General features: G+C 35.7%; 1 protein-coding gene across 24 annotated transcripts in view; it reads left to right on the forward strand.

Moving 5' to 3' along the window:
* Nucleotides 1-15,705, forward strand: part of HDAC9 (histone deacetylase 9) — a 939,894-nt gene extending 924,189 nt beyond the window's left edge. For all 24 annotated transcript variants that reach the window (XM_019825556.2, XM_045053248.1, XM_045053242.1 and 21 more), the window contains one exon: nucleotides 9,395-15,705. In XM_019825556.2, the coding sequence (XP_019681115.1) occupies nucleotides 9,395-9,434 (40 nt within the window). In that variant the 3' untranslated portion in view covers nucleotides 9,435-15,705. The remainder of the gene's footprint in view (nucleotides 1-9,394) is intronic.
* The last annotated feature ends 690 nt before the right edge of the window (nucleotides 15,706-16,395 follow it).

Below are 16,395 nucleotides of genomic sequence, written 5' to 3' on the forward strand. Positions count from 1 at the left end.
AGGAGACAGAGAGAGGGAGAGAGAGAGAGAGGGAGAGAGAATCTTAAGCAGGACTCACACTTGGTGCGGAGCTAGACATGGGGCTTGATCCCACAACTCTGGGATCATGGACCTGAGCCGAAATCAAGAGTTGGACATTCAACTGACTGAGCCACCCAGGTGCCCCAAAGCATGAAATGATTTTGAAGGGAGGAAAGAGAAGAGAAGCATCTGTTCATGTCCTCAGAGTTTAGGCTGGACATGTATGTATCTGAAGAATGCACAGATCATCCACCAAGGATAGATATGTGTTACTTACATCTGTGACCCATGGAATGTTTTCTCTCTATACTATTGTCTCTGAAATTCCAGCCATAATTGAGTCCTGGGTATGGGGGTAAAGATCATCTTATTGTAGATTTGGGTTAGAAATAGGAAAATTCAGGTTGGGGGAATGATGTCACTATTATGGGAGAGCAGAGACCTGAGCTTTTTTCCCCCAACAAAGATCAATAATTGGATACCTGTCCACAAACGAAAACAGCTCTGGGAGACCTTAGCAGTCTACTCACAAACTTTAGCAGAACAGTGGAACAGAAAACCTGAGAATAACCACATAAAAAGGGAATGAAGAAGAGCTTCATTTTGCCTGAGTCATCCATTCTCCAGACTGACACTACTCAGCACCAGGAGGGCCTCAGCTAGAAAGAGTTCCCCTTGCTGGGAAGAGGAGAGTGGGATGAGTGACCAGCATCCCCACCCTTTTGGGACACTGCAGGAAGGACCTACTTCAGTTTCACCCCACCCAGAGAACTGGCAAAGCTGAGACATGTAGAGATGGCCTGGAACAAGGAAGAAGTGTGGGCACAACCAGTATCAGAAATGCAATGGGAGGGGCACCTGGGTGGCTCAGTCGGTTGGGCGACCGACTTCGGCTCAGGTCATGATCTCGCGGTCTGTGAGTTCGAGCCCCGCATCGGGCTCTGTGCTGACAGCTCAGAGCCTGGAGCCTGTTTCAGATTCTGTGTCTCCCTCTCTCTGACCCTCCTCCGTTCATGCTCTGTCCCTCTCTGTCTCAAAAATAAATAAATGTAAAAAAAAAAATTAAAAAAAAAAAGAAATGCAATGGGAGTGATCGTGGTTCCCAGTGACATGCTCTGCAAGGAACCCAGTAGCTTTTACTGCTGAAGAAACCAATGTCCAAAACAGCTCCTTCAGACCCCCTGGAGATTTTACACCAGGTTTTTACCCCAGAGGTTTTCATGTTCATGTTATCTAGTTTCCCAAGTCTCTCCTCATTTCTTCCCTCTGTCCCCCATGCCTCTGCAGCCTGGGATTTATACTGGCAGCCAGCCCCAGCTTCTGTGGCTGCACCAGTGCAAGACACCAACCTGGACCCCTGCCATTGATCCACCACCATGCACAGACTCAGGGATAGCCCCTCCAGCTGTGCACCAGCACGCTGCTGGCCTGACTCCCATCACCAGCCTCCACTGCCATTTGTGCACCCATAGCAAGACCCTGCAGCCATGGGAGTCCATTCTGACAGTCATGGCCCCCACAACTGGCAGAGAACAGGATTCAGCCCTATCTTCTGTCTCTGGCCTGAACTCTTGAGCCCAGGTGCAGCTAGGCCCTTCAACTCTGTACCTGCATACTCCTGGCCAACTCACTAGCCTCAACTGCCATGTTTATACCTATGGTGAGGCCTTGCAGCCACAGGAGCATACTCCAAAAGTCAAGGCCCACAAAGTTTCATGTAGGCCCACATCTAAACCTGACTCAGACCCAGTGATTTGAACCATTGGGCTCAACTGCATCTAGCCCCTTCAGCTGTGTCCTTGCACCCCACTAACCTGAATCCCAGCATTGGCCTCCACTGCTGTGCCCCTGGGAAGGCCTTGTAATCACAGGAGTGATTATGAATTATTGGAATCTCAGTAGAAGAAGGTAACAGAAAGCTTATTTAAAGTAATAATGGCTTAAGGTGCCTGGGTGGCTCATTCAGTTGAGAGTCCAAATCAATTTCTGCTCAGGTCGTGATCTCGTGGTTTGTGGGATCAAACCCCACGTCAGGCTCTGCACTGACATTGTGGAGCCTGCTTGGGATTATCTCTATCCCTCTCTCCTGCCTCTCCCACCCTCAAAATTAATAAACTTAAAAAATACAAAGTAGTAATGGCTGACCTTCCCAAACCTGAGGAAAGATTTAGATAACCTGGGTTCATGAGACTAATAGGTCAGCTCAAAATTCCAATACAAAATTATATTCTTGGGGGTGCCTGGGTGGCTCAGTCAGTTAAGTGTCCAACTGATTTCAGCTCTGATCATGATCTCGTGGTAATGAGATTCTCTTTCTCCATCTCTTTCTCCCCCTCTCCCCCACTCATGTGTGTGCGCTCTCTCTCTCTGTCTCCTGTCTCTCTCTCGCCACAAAACAAAACAAAGCCAAAAAAAAAAAAGACCTTCTGTAAGACACATTATAATAAAACTCTCTAAATCAAAGACAAAGAGAAATTTAAAAGTATCAAGAAAAAAAAATTATCTCATACTAGGGAACTTCAGTAAAGATATCAGTGGTTTTCTCAGCAAAAACCTTCTAAGCCAGGAAAGAGTGGGGTAATATATTCAAATGCTGAAAATAAAACACTGTCAACCAGGATAGTTTATTTAGCAGAGTGGTCCTTCAGAAATGAAGGTGAGATAAATTTTTTTCCAAACAAACAGAGGCTGAGTAAATTCATCACACAACACCTGCCTTAGAAGAAATGCTGAAAGTAGTTCTTATAAGCTGAAGAGAAAGAATGATACTGAATAACTTGAAAACATGAAAATATTCTGTATACTAGTAAAGGTAAGAATACAGTCAGAATCAGAATGTTCTAATACTGTAATATGATGTTGTATTAACCACTTAACTCTAGTGTAAGAGTTAAAGGGCAAAAGTATTAAAAATAGATGTAGGTACAATAATTTCTTAACAGATACATAGTATAAAAAGATGTAAAGTGTGACATAAAAAGGGTAAAATGTAGGGAGGAGGAGTAAAAGGGTAGAATTTTGCATGTGAGCAAAGTTAAGTTGTTATCAGATTAAATAGACTGTTATATGTACAAGATGTTTCAAGTAGGCCTCAGACTAACCACAAAACAAAAAACTATAGTAGGTACACATGAGATAAAGAGAATGGAATCAAAATATACCACTAAGAAGAAATATCAATTCAAAGTAAAGACATCAAGAAAGGAAGAAAGGAACAAAGGAACTACAAAACAGCTAGAAAGCAATTAACAAAACGGTAAGTTCTTAGTTATCAACAATTATTTTAAATGTAAATGGATTAGATTCTTCAATCAAAAGGCATAGCATGGCTAAGTGAATTTAAACAAACAATACCATCTACATACTGCCTATAAAAGACTACTTTAGCTTTAAGGACAAACATAGGCTCAGAGTCGAAGAATGGAAAAGACACTTCATGCAAATGGAAACACAGAATAGAGCAGGAGTAGCAGTATGTATGTAACAAAAAATAAATTTTGAGTCTAAAACTGTAATAAGAGGCAAAGGTCATTATATGTTGATAAGTAGGTCATCTAATCAAGAGGATACAATTATAAATATACATGCCACCAACATTGTAACACCTAAATAAATTGAGCAAATACTAATGGATCTGAAGGGAGTAATATACAACAATACAATAATAGTAGGTGACTTCAGTACTCCACTTTCTACAATGGTTACATCATTCAGAGAGAAAATCAGTAAGAAAATATTGGACTTGAGCTACACTTTACAGCAAATGGATCTAACAAACATAAACAGAACATTTCATACAACAGCAGGAAAATATACATTTTTGCTCAAGTGAACAAGGATCATTCTCTAGGACAAATCAAATGTTATGTCACAATACAAGTCTTAGCAAATTTTAAGACTGAAATTATACCAAGTATGTTTTCTGACCACAATGGTATGAAACTCCGAACCAATTGCAGGAGGAAAACTGGAAAATTCACAAATATATGGAAATTTTAACACACTCTTGAACTAATTGTTCAAGGATGAAATCAAAAGAAAATCAAAAAATGTCTTGAAATAAATATCTTGAAGCAAACAAAAATGGAAACAGAATATACCAAAACTTATGGGATAAAGGGAAAGCAGTGTTAAGAGGCAAATTTGCAACAGTAAATGCCTCAATAAATAAATAATCTCAAAACACCCAAGTTTACATCTTAAGGAACTTGTAGAAAAAAACAAACTAAGCTCAAAGTTGCTAGAAGAAAGTACATAAAAATCACAGCAGAAATAAATGAAATAGAGAATAGAAAAACAATAGGAAAGATGAACAAAATTAAGAGTTGATTCTTTGAAAACTAAAAAGGTTGACAAACCTTTAGCTAGACTTACCAAGAAAGAAGACTCAAATAATAAAATTATTAATGAAACGGGATACAACTAATACCATATAAATACAAGTGGCATAAGAAACTACTATGAACAGTTATATGCCAACAAATTGGATAACCTATAAGAAATTAATAAATTACTAGAAATATACAATATACCAACACTGAATCATGAAGAAATAGAAAATCTGAACAGACCAATAATGAGTAAGGAAATTGGATCAGTAATCAAAAACCTCTCAAACAAAATTCCAGTCCCAGATGGTTTCACTGGTGAATTCTTCTAAACCTTTAAAGAAGAATTAACAGCAGTTCTCAAACTTGTCCAAAAAATCATAAAGAAGAGAATACTCTCAAACGTCTCTTAATATACCCCATATTGCCTCAATATCACAGTCAGATACTACAAGGATTCTACAAAAAAAGGAAAATTATAGGCCAACACCCCTGATGAACATTGATGTGAAAATCCTCAACAAAACACCAAGTAATTTCAACTACACATTTAAAAGATAATACAACATCATCAAATGGAATTTATCCCTGGGATGGTTCAACATATGCAAATCAATCACCATGATACACCACATTAATAGAATGGAGGATAAAAATCATCTGATTCTCTCAATAAGTGCAGGGAAAACAACTGACAACATTTAACATCCTTTCATAATGAAAACTCTCAACAAATTAGGTATAGAAGGAACATACCTCAACATAATAAAGGCCATATGACAGACCCACAGCTAACATCATACTCAACAGTAAAAGTTGAATACTGTCCCTCTAAGATCAGAAACTACATAAGGGTACCTATTCTCACCACTCCTATTCTACATTGTACTGGAAGTCCTACCAAGAGCAATTAGGGAAGAAAAAGATACAAAAGGCATCCAAACAAGAAAAGAAGAAGTAAAATGATCTCTGTTTGCTAGTTGCAGAATACAAAATAAGATCTATATACCAAAAAGAAGACTCTGATGAAAGAAACTGAAAATGACACAAAGAAGGTTTAACTGTTTGGAAGTGTCCATACACCAAAGTCATCTATAGAGTCAATGAAATTCCTATCAGAATTCCAATGGCATTTTCCACAAAAATAGAAGAAAAAAAATCCTCAAATTCATATGGAATGACAAAAGACCCTGTATAGCCAAAACAATCTTGAGAAAGAACAAAGCTGGAAGCATCACACATCCTGAGTTAAAACTGTTCAAAGCTGTAGTAGTCAAAACAGTATGGCACTGTCATAAAAGCAAACATAAACCAATGAAACAGAACAGTCAGCCCAGAAATAAACCCTCACATATACAGTCAACTAATATTACCAAGGGAGCGAAGAATATTCAAAGGGGAAATAATCTCTTCAGTAAATGGTATTGAGAAAACTGGACATTCCCATGAAAAAGAATGAAATTGGACCCTATCGTACACCACTCACAAAAATTAACTTGAAGTGGATTAAAGACTTACATGAAGACCTGAAACTATAAACATAGTTATAGTTTAGAAAAAAAATAAGGAAAAAAGCTTCTTGACTTTGGTCTTTTGCAATGAATTTTTTGGATATGACAAAAAGAAGAAAAAGCAACAAAAGCAAAAATATAAACATGTGTAACTACATCAACCTAAAAGTTTTGCACAGCAAAAGAAACAATCGACAAAATGAAAAGGCAACCTATGATATAGAAAATATTTGCAAACAAATGTATATATGTGATATATGGTATATTTGCAAATCATGATACATATATAAGGGGTTGATATTCAAAATATATATGGAACTCATACAATTCAATGGCAAAAAGTAATAATTTGATTAAAAAATGGACAAAGGACCAGAACAGATATTTTTCTAAAGAAAACATACAGATGGCCAACAGGTATATGAAAAGATGTTCAACATCATTAATCATTAGGGAAATGCAAATCAAAACCACAATGAGATACCATTTTACATCAGTTAAAATGGCTAGCATGAGAAAGACAAGAGATAATAAATGTTAGTGATGGAGATTGCTTAATAAATTAAAAATAGAACTACCATGTGATGCAGCAACCTCACTACGGGGTATATAATCCAGAGGAAACAAAATCAGTATCCTGAAGAAATATCTGCACTCTCATGTTCATTGCAGCATTGCTCACTACAGCCAAGACAAGGAAACAACCTAACACCTGTCTCCATTGATGGATGAATGGATAAAGAAAATGTGGTATAAACTTCCAATGGAATATTATTCAGCCATAAAAGAGATTCAACATGAGTGAACCTGAGGGCATTAGGCTAAGTGACATAAGGCAGACAGATAAATACTCATTTGTATGATCTTACCTATATGTGAAATCTAAACCTATTGAACTCAGTATGTATATAAGATGATGGATTCTTTTTTTTAATGTTTATTTTTGAGACAGAGAAAGAGCAAGAGTAGGGGAGAGACAGAAAGAGAGGGAGACACAGAATCCGAAGCAGGCTCCAGGCTCCGAGCTGTCAACACAGAGCCCGATGCGGGACTTGAACCCATGAACTGTGAGATCATGACCTGAGCTGAAGTCGGACGCTCAACCAACTGAGCCACCCAGGCCCCCAGATGATGGATGTTAACTAAACCTATTATGATAATCATTTCACAATATATGTAAGCCAAACCATCATACTGTACACCTTAAACTTATTCAATTATATATGTCAATTATTTCTCAGTAAAACTGGAAAAAGTCCACATTGAACTGATAGAAACAGAGAATAGATTGTTAGTTACCAGGGGCTGGGAGTTGGGGGAAATGGGACAATGTCGGTCAAAGGGTACACACTTTCATTTATAAGATGAATCAATTCCAAGGATGTAATGTAAGGCAAGGTGACTATAATTAACAGTAATGTATGCATGAAAGTTGCTATGAGATTAAATCTTGAATGTTCTTACCATAACAACAACCAGATGGTACTTACATGAAGTGAAAGATGTGTGTTTGTGGTAAACATTTTGCAATATATTTGTGTATCGAGTCATCACATTCTACACCTTAAACTTATACAATGTTGTATGTCAGTTGGATCTCAATAAAGCTAAAAAAAAAAATAGGAAAACTCAGTTTCCATTAGAGTTTTCTTCTCAGCATGCTGATAATTTTAGTTTGGAAAGATTTTAATAGAGTATGACTCATTTAAATAGTTTTTTTTAATCTTATATAACAATGCTAAATGCTTTCTCACAACCTCCTTATCCAGTATACTCTTGGACAGGCTATAACTTCCTAAGAAATGATTTTTTTTTTTAGTACTCACGTGGACTGATTTGGCACCCCTTTAGGAAATGTCAAATAATGAATATCTGATATTTCTCATGCTTTAGAGGATGCATTAAAATCCTTTTTATTACCATCTCATTGATATTATAAAAACACTAAGTTAAAATGGCAACTACTTGGGGCACCTGGGTGGCTCAGTCGGTTAAGTGTCCGACTTTAGCTCAGGTCACGATCTCTCGGTTCATGAGCTGGAGCCCCGTGCCGGGCTCTGTGTTGACAGCGGAGCCTGGAGTCTGCTTCAATTCTATGTCTCCCTCTCTCTGCCCCTCTCCTGCTCGCACTCTGTCTCTGTCTCTGTCTCTCTCTCTGTCACTCTCTCTCTCTCTCTCTCTGTCTCTCAAAAATAAATAAACGCTAAAAATTTTTTTAATGGCAACTACTTTATTTATAGATGCATAGAAATCTTGATTTATTTTCCTTATAAATGTATAAAACAACATGGCTAAATAGTTAATTTGTCTTCAGGAGCAGCTTGGTTTTAAACATAGCATTTTTTTTTCCATTATGAAAGTAACTCATAGAATCATGGCAAGTATAAACTATATGAAAAAAATGAAAACCACCTATCTATTACTGCACCATCCGAAGAGAACCATCATCCAAATATTGTTTCCTTAGTTTCCTGTGGTAGCATAGGCATAACTCTGTATCTCTGAACCATTCACACAATTGTATGCATATGTTAGATGACAAAGGAACAGATCCAAAGTATTAAATAACTAATGTCTCATAGTGTTTATTGTTTACAAGCCAAGTTTGTATCTTTTTTTTAACCTTACCTAATTCTGTAAGGAACATTTTTTCCCTCTGGTTTTGAACCTGAAGCCACTGCTTCATGGGAGTGCAACATTAGCAGTTACAACATTAGCAAATCGCAGAGCTCAGACTCAAACTCACTTCTCTCGGCATCTCAAATCACAGTAGTCTTCCTCAACAATCCAACTACCTCATGTATTTGGATTTCTCCTACAATCTGTCCTTTTGACTAAATTAAAAATCATTCTAAAAGTTTGCCTTAAAACACCCTCAGAGTGTTACTAAATTAAGTTTAAATATCAAGTATAAATTTCCAAGCAATTAGTTTTGGTTTTGCCTGAGCAGAACACCCCATAGATGATGCCGAATAAAAACTATTTACACACTTCCATAGAGCATTTCTTGTAAAAATGTTGGGTCTGTAGCAGCGATTTACTAATCAAATTCAGAATTTGATTTGAAATGCCTCCGGCAGGCAGCCAATCCAGTTATGAAAGAACAGAAGCAAAAACTAGAGCCCTGGTGAGTCTCCTCCAGAAGCTAGATGGGTCCTTTGCTCTCATTAGCAAACTGGTTCCATAGGAAATCATTGTGATTGCTCCTAAAATAAAATATTGTAGTTAATTTTTTCAATAAATTATTGGACTGTACTAGACACAAAACATGTACATTTCAGAATCTAGACTTATAAAATATTTTGACATGTTTTAATATAAACAGGAACATTTCCAATGATTGCTTGGATCTAAAATGTTTTTCCACTTGACATTTGTTTATACTTCCTAGGAAAGAAACTCTATTTATGGATAACTGAATAACACAAATAAACATTAGAGAGAGCTGAAAAATCAGCTTTGATTATGCATGAAAATCTACAATGTCATTGTGTACTCTTATGCCGTATTCTGATTGCCTGTTTATTTTTACAGAACTGCTGGTGAGCCTATGGAAGAGGAGCCAGCCTTGTGAAGTGCCAAGCACACCCCCCCCCACACCATATTTCCTGTGTGTGACATCATTGTGTATCCCCCCACCCAGCACCCTCAGACAAGTCTTGTCTGCTGCCTGGGTGGCACAGATTCGATGTAACATAAACACTGGGCACAAAATTCTGAACAGCAGCTTCACTTGTTCTTTGGATGGACTTGAAAAGGCATTAAAGATTCCTTAAACATAACCGTTGTGAGTCTAAAGTTACAGTAAACCATGATTGGAAGAAACTGCTTCCAGCATACTTTTAATATGCTGAGTGACCCACCCCCACGCCCAAAGTTTAAACTAGTAACATCCAGTACAGCATTAGATACTGTTAATTATGGATGCTACAACAGCCAGCAAAATTTTGGGCAAAACCTAAGAAATATTCATTCCTGACATTCTGATCAGTTTTTTTTTATTGCATTTTTGTCAGTCTTAAATTGCTTACAGGATTTGCTTTTGGGTATGAACAGATAGCAGTTCTTGACATATTGCGGGGGGGGGGGGTTGTTTTGTTTTGTTTTGTTGTTTTTTGGCCTTTAACACATGGTTCAACTCTTACTCGTAAGAGTCCAAGATGGAGGAACTGGGATGAGGCTTTGTTCAATGGAATAAACCATGCTGTCTCTCAAAGTCCAAATGCCAAAGGATCTTCACAAACTGTATGTAATGGTGCAATGTTTTATGTCACATTTCTTGAGAAAAATAACCCTATTTCCCTAACCTCCCTCTGTGTGTTCTCACACTTGGGAGATTTGCAACTGTATTTGAGGATGAGGTCTTCTATCTGCCTCCTACATCCCTTGCTCTAATGATAGTCACTTCAAGCATATGCTACATAGAGGATGGTCTTACTTTGTTCCAAATCTATCAAGAACTTTGTTCTCTTTTTATTTTATTTCCTCCATCACATCCATTCTTTTTACCTTTCATCCCTCCTTCCTATAGAAAAGCTAAAGATTACCCATAATTTTCCCAATTACTTAGGAGCTTTGAGTCTTTCTTTCTTTCTTTGATTCCTTCTTTCTTTCTTTCATTTATTTTTATTTTATTTTATTTTATTTTATTTTATTTTATTTTATTTTATTTTTATTTTTCAGGTTAACAGTTGTTTGGCTTGATGTGTTCTTTTAACTCTGACACCACTGAGGTGAAGGAATGCTACTGAATTTTCTAGATCTTTGAAATGTGTTAATGAAGGCATTGCCTATTTGAAGTCACCTTGAATTGAGTTAACCATGAAGTTGTGCCTTCCTGTGGGGAGGGGGGGAGCAAAAATACACTTAACCTTCATACATGTTACCTTAATGTCAAAGGCTAAAAATAAAGGACATTTATTTCTGAGAATAAGATCAATTTACTAAATATAAGTAGGTTATACCCTACCTCCCAAAATTTTATTTCAATGTATAACTCAAACACCTAAAGACACTGATGTAGAATACCTCGCAGTATTTAATGTCTGACAATGCTTTTGAAAGAGTTGATCTTTCTTTTTATATATTTTCCTAAGTCAAAGGATATATTAAAGCCATAAGTGAAGATTGTCATGCTTTTATTCAGAAATCTGAAAGAAACCTTAATTAAAACAAGGTTTTAGGAAAGGCCATGATATGAAAGATATAAAACAATATGGTTTTAGTTAAAGAGGACTCTAACCTGTAAATCAAAGATGAAAGATCTCACTCAAGTAGAATTATATAACTCCCTTTTGTTATACAGTCAGACCATATTTTTCATGCATTTGGTTTTTTTAGGATTACCATTTTAATTTTAAAGACTTTTATTACATATACAAAAATGGCTCAATACTTGGTTTAACATCTTAGAAATTTGAGACACCCTTTGAAATAGGAAATCTGAAATGGAATGTAACTCAGTATTAGGTAAAAATTAGTTTTAGTGCATAAGGGTAAGGTCAATCTAGATTCACAATAATAATGAATTTTTGTTAAAAAATCATATTTTCAGAGAAATTGATGCCAATCATATTTGCTAGCTATTGCAATTTTTCTGTAATTGCTTGAGGAGACTTACTTACAGAAAACCACATAGTGGAGCCAAAGGCTTTAATAAAAAAAAAAAAAGACACCTCTCCCCCTTAAAAAGAAAGTTATGTCATATTTTAATTGGAAACATAATTGTGACTTTCTAAACTCAGCTTCATAATTACAAATCTCAGTTATTACTTTCGGTCTTCCCAGATATTTTTTAGATGTTGAGTAAGAAAATGAAACAGTATAGTGCAAGCATACTAATTTACTAACATTTCCTATAATAATTTTGCCACATATTTAATATACACAGCCATCAGTCTGATAAAGCCAAATTACTAGGACACCTCCATGGTTATTTAGATTTACAACATGACACATTAATGAGTTAATCACACATTCTTCTGTGTGGTACCCAATTGGTTGCAGTTAGGGTCTTTAGGATGCATGGAGAGGGAGATAAGGTAGGGAGAAGATTAGTCACAGCTGAATGTAGTTGTAAGAAGAGACTGCAAGTGCTTTTTGATTATACCCTTACAAGCGCTAGTGTATTCCTCAGGGACCGAATGGAGGCTTTTTGAGAACATCAACACTTCTTTTGAAATAGACCAGCACTTTTTGAAAGGGTGGTTTCACTTGGTAATAGTTTTCTCCGCTTATACACTTAATTTTTATTGCTCATAATAGTAAGAGATTATTAGAACTACTCTCTCTCTGAAGTTTAAATACATAAGCTTTCTCACAATCTAATAGATCACATACATGATGAGTAAAAATGACGACTTTTGAGAAATCAATTAGCAAATAATTCTAGGACTTTAATAATATTTGATAATAAGTACAAAAGGAAAGTTAATTTTCTCAATTATATAGTACAACCCAGTGTCTGAAAAACAGACAATTTTATTAGGGTAATAAGTAAAATGGACCTCAAACGGTAATAGAGGCTATTTAATTATTGCTTACTAAATGGGAAGAACATTTTGAGATGAAATATTTTGAAATATTTTTAAACATATTTACAACATCAATATTAGAGATAGAAATCTGCTCTTGAGAAAAACAGAGATACACAGGAAAAACTATTACAAATCACATTTCCATTACCAATCATAAGAACTGAAATCTTGCCTTCAGTTTTGACTGTAACCCTTTGCAAAACTCTCATAAACCTCTCACTGAGGACATAGCAGAGGAACCTACCTGGCTGGCAACTCTTGATCTTGGGGTTTTAAGTTCAAGCCACATGTTGGGTATAAAGATTACTTAAAACCTTTAAAAAAACAGACAAACAAACATAGTGGATTTGAAAGCAGGACGTCTCCTCACACAATTTCAGAAACTATGGGGCTGGTCTCTCCTAACAATTTAGTACTCTTATATTTCCAAAGGTCATTCATAAAGCTTTGTGGATTTACTGGGTTTCTTTACAGACTCCATATGGAAGTAAAATAGAATGACCATGAAGACAGTCTCCTGGGAGAAAATTTCAGTCAGCACTTTCACACTTATTTTTTATGGCAGCATCTATGTTTAGGACAGTTTATTTAAATATTTCTTAGTATTTATCTTTTGAAAGTTTATACTCAGCTTGCCTCAGTGAAAGTATTAAATGTCTAATAGCCACAAAACAAACAAACCAAAGGTTTTTATCTTAAAAGCAATTCATTCTGAGCTTCAAATAACCACTCTGTCAGAGTTTGACATTGTCATTTCTAGTGGCATCTATCTTAACATTCTTTTCCTGCTTCAGGAATGAAATCACTAGACTAGCAGAGAAAATATGAAAAAAAAATAAGAAATAGGGAAAAACACCGATTCAACTCCATACCATAAAGAGGGCGTTTTCACCTCCAAAAGAAATGAAAACCAGATGGTCTAAAACTAAGAAATGGGGGCATTTTATTGTTATCTTCAGAACTGATCATCAGCATGGTCGTTATCTTCATCAAATATCTCTTGTGTTCCCAAAGGGCACAATTACATTTTGGTCTCCAACAGTATTTTATACTATTTACTGCCTTTTGAATGAAGTATTACGAGTATTATTACATCACCTAAATCAACACCGTCACTAAAATATGTGCCTATGCGTGACTTCTTTTCCCTGTCATATTTACATTGAAAATCATAGCCCTTGCATCTTAACACCTTGCTTTTCCTTCATCAAATGCTTTATGAAACAAAACATGCTTGTCATGTGGTCCAGAGTATAAATTGTGTAGATGAACATGGGATACAGGACTCTAGAACTTGATTTCTCCAAATCAGCGGCAGCCTTTTTTTTTTTTTTTTTTTATGATATACATGGCTAGTTTTATATAACGGTTTATGCAACAACTGAGTTAAAACATGCTTGAAATAGCTGGGTCAGACAGTTGAAACTTAGACTATTGACCTGGAGCTTTTTGGACTTGATCTTAATGATTGAGTAATGGAGTTGTAACAATTTCTCAAACCATCTTCTCTCTCTCTCTCTCTCTCTCTCTCTCTCTCTCTCTCTCTCTCTTTTTTTTTCTAACCATCTTAATTCTCTAACTGGAATGTTTAGCAAATACATGGTGAATTCACCATACCGTGCCAGTCTTCTAACCAATAATTTCATTTTACCCTTCTCTCCTTCCATTGTCCAACTCCCAATGCCAAATTGCCATATCTAAACTATCAGGGTAATTTCTTAAATTTCTGTGTTTAGTAAGTGGAAACAACGTTGGCAACTTATTTTCTGAGACACCACTAGGTATACTTTGATTCATGCCAATTTATACAAACACTTTACTAGATACTCTTTTATCTTCCTTTTTATCTCTTCCTTTTCAGGAACCACTTGACTTTTTTTCTACTCTTATTTTAAAAGGTAGATCCAGTTACTGTGTTTTGGCCTACAATTTTGGACCTGGCACTTTGTTTTATTAATGCAGAATTTTTTCTTTTGTGTCAAATATAGTTTTCCACCATTATTGCTACTGCCTAATTGTGTCATGCTCATTATCACATAGAGAAGATTGTACATATACTTTTCTTGCCCTTTGGATGATGTCTTTATGATTCAGACTCATCGGCATAAACTCTAACCTGAAGAAAAGATGGCTGAAGAGTAATTTTAAATCAATATAATTTGGAAATAAGATATTATTTCCAGACTATTCAAAGAAAATTGGACTTCTTTTATTTTTCTGTTTGGGCCTTAGGCACATTAGAGGCAAATGTTGCAACATCAAATAAAATAAGGAGGATCAAATTTTTTGTGGGACAATGTAGTCATGTCCTTTAGGCTTCATTGTGGTGCCCTTTCTTGGAGTTGGCATTTTATGACACTTGACAGAGATCTTGCAGCAATTTCAGGCTATTGCTTTTATTAACTTAAAATTGAGTAGGAATGAAGTAATAAAACAACTTGGGAATTAAGAATTCTAAGATCTGAGGAGGAATCACACTTCCTTGGGTATGAAAAAATTGTTTTTAGATAAAAGTCTCCATATGCTTTTTCTAAATTTTAAGTTTCTCAAACTTTTTCTAGATAAGCAATGTCAGTGTCTTATCTCCACAACAGCTGGGTTATATAAAATTGCCCTTTCAGTGGTTGCTAGGCATAAGAAGCATTCTGTTACAAGTGAATGACCATTTTGTGGATTATAGCCTCATCAGTTTTTTGTCATTTGAAAGCAAATATCCTGATATTTTTAAACAAAGTGGGCAGAGCAGGCAGGAAACCAATATTTATTACTCTCATGATTAAACACTTTAGACCAGGCTTGTTGATGTGTATGCCAATAATCTGGAGTTTCTGGCTTTGTGTAAAATTAAAATGTCTTTTCTATTGTGGTCTGATATCTGTTTCTGTAATAAGATCAGTTTGTTGTCCTCTGTGCAACAGTGGTTTTGCCCTTAATTTTTTTGGCTAGCGTTCACCAAAATCTGTCATCCAGAGCTGCTGAGAAAAATACATGTTGCCAAACTTCTTTTCTTAAAATTGTGCTGCCAGTGATATTTTCCCAGATGTGAAAAATAATTATCTAATAAAGGATTAATACCTTATAATAATACCATTGTTGAACATGCTCCTGGAATGTTTACCTTCTTTCTGATTCCTTTTTTTGTATTTGAAAATACTGAATGGGTAATTCAGTGGTGTGTTCCAAATTGTCTATGTTGTTAATGTTGTGATTCTCTTTCGAAGAGGATAAAAGATCCCCTTTTGTCTTGTGTTTTCTACTGAATTAGACTTCCTCTAGTCCTAGTGTGAATAAAAGCTATTTGAAATAAAACCATTATGTGTCAAATATTTATTGAGTAAATAAAATATAAATTACTGTGTTCCACTTTCAAAAAGTGAAAGGGTTCTTTGCAAATAAATTCCTTTATAATGTGAGAATTAACAAAAGAAGAAAAAGGTAGGTTAAACGTAGTAGTGTTTGAATGGAATGTGTTGATCAAGATAAAAAATAACAGTAGCTAATACTGGTTATCCCAAACTTGTACCTGTTACTCTACTGAGCACTGTACCATAATTATAGTATTCTCACATGAACCCCTACATCATGTATTAAGACTCCCATTCACAGATAAAGCATGGAACATGAAAAGATTAACTCATTTACTTACCCATTGTTACAGATAGTAAGAGATAGGCTTAAATCCTTACCTACATCTGTGTCCAAATGGCATACATGATATGACAAAGAAGAGTAGACAAAAAGCATTTTTTAACTATAAAACTATGACTAACATTCAGAATAGACTATATGCTCAGTCTTTGCTAACCTTATGATTTTATTAAATTATCATTTTAAATGGATTTGGTAATTGTGGGTAGGTTTGTACAGTAAGTACAAGTTACAAAACTTTTTTTTTCCTTATTTCAACATCTTTCTTTAATCTAGCCAATAACCCTAAAATGTCTTTGGAATACATATTTCAAAAACTCTTGAAATCTATTCCAAAACTAATACTTATTT

The sequence above is a fragment of the Felis catus genome, chromosome A2 (genome assembly GCF_018350175.1).
Source record: "Felis catus isolate Fca126 chromosome A2, F.catus_Fca126_mat1.0, whole genome shotgun sequence".
Taxonomy (NCBI): Eukaryota; Metazoa; Chordata; class Mammalia; order Carnivora; family Felidae; genus Felis; species Felis catus.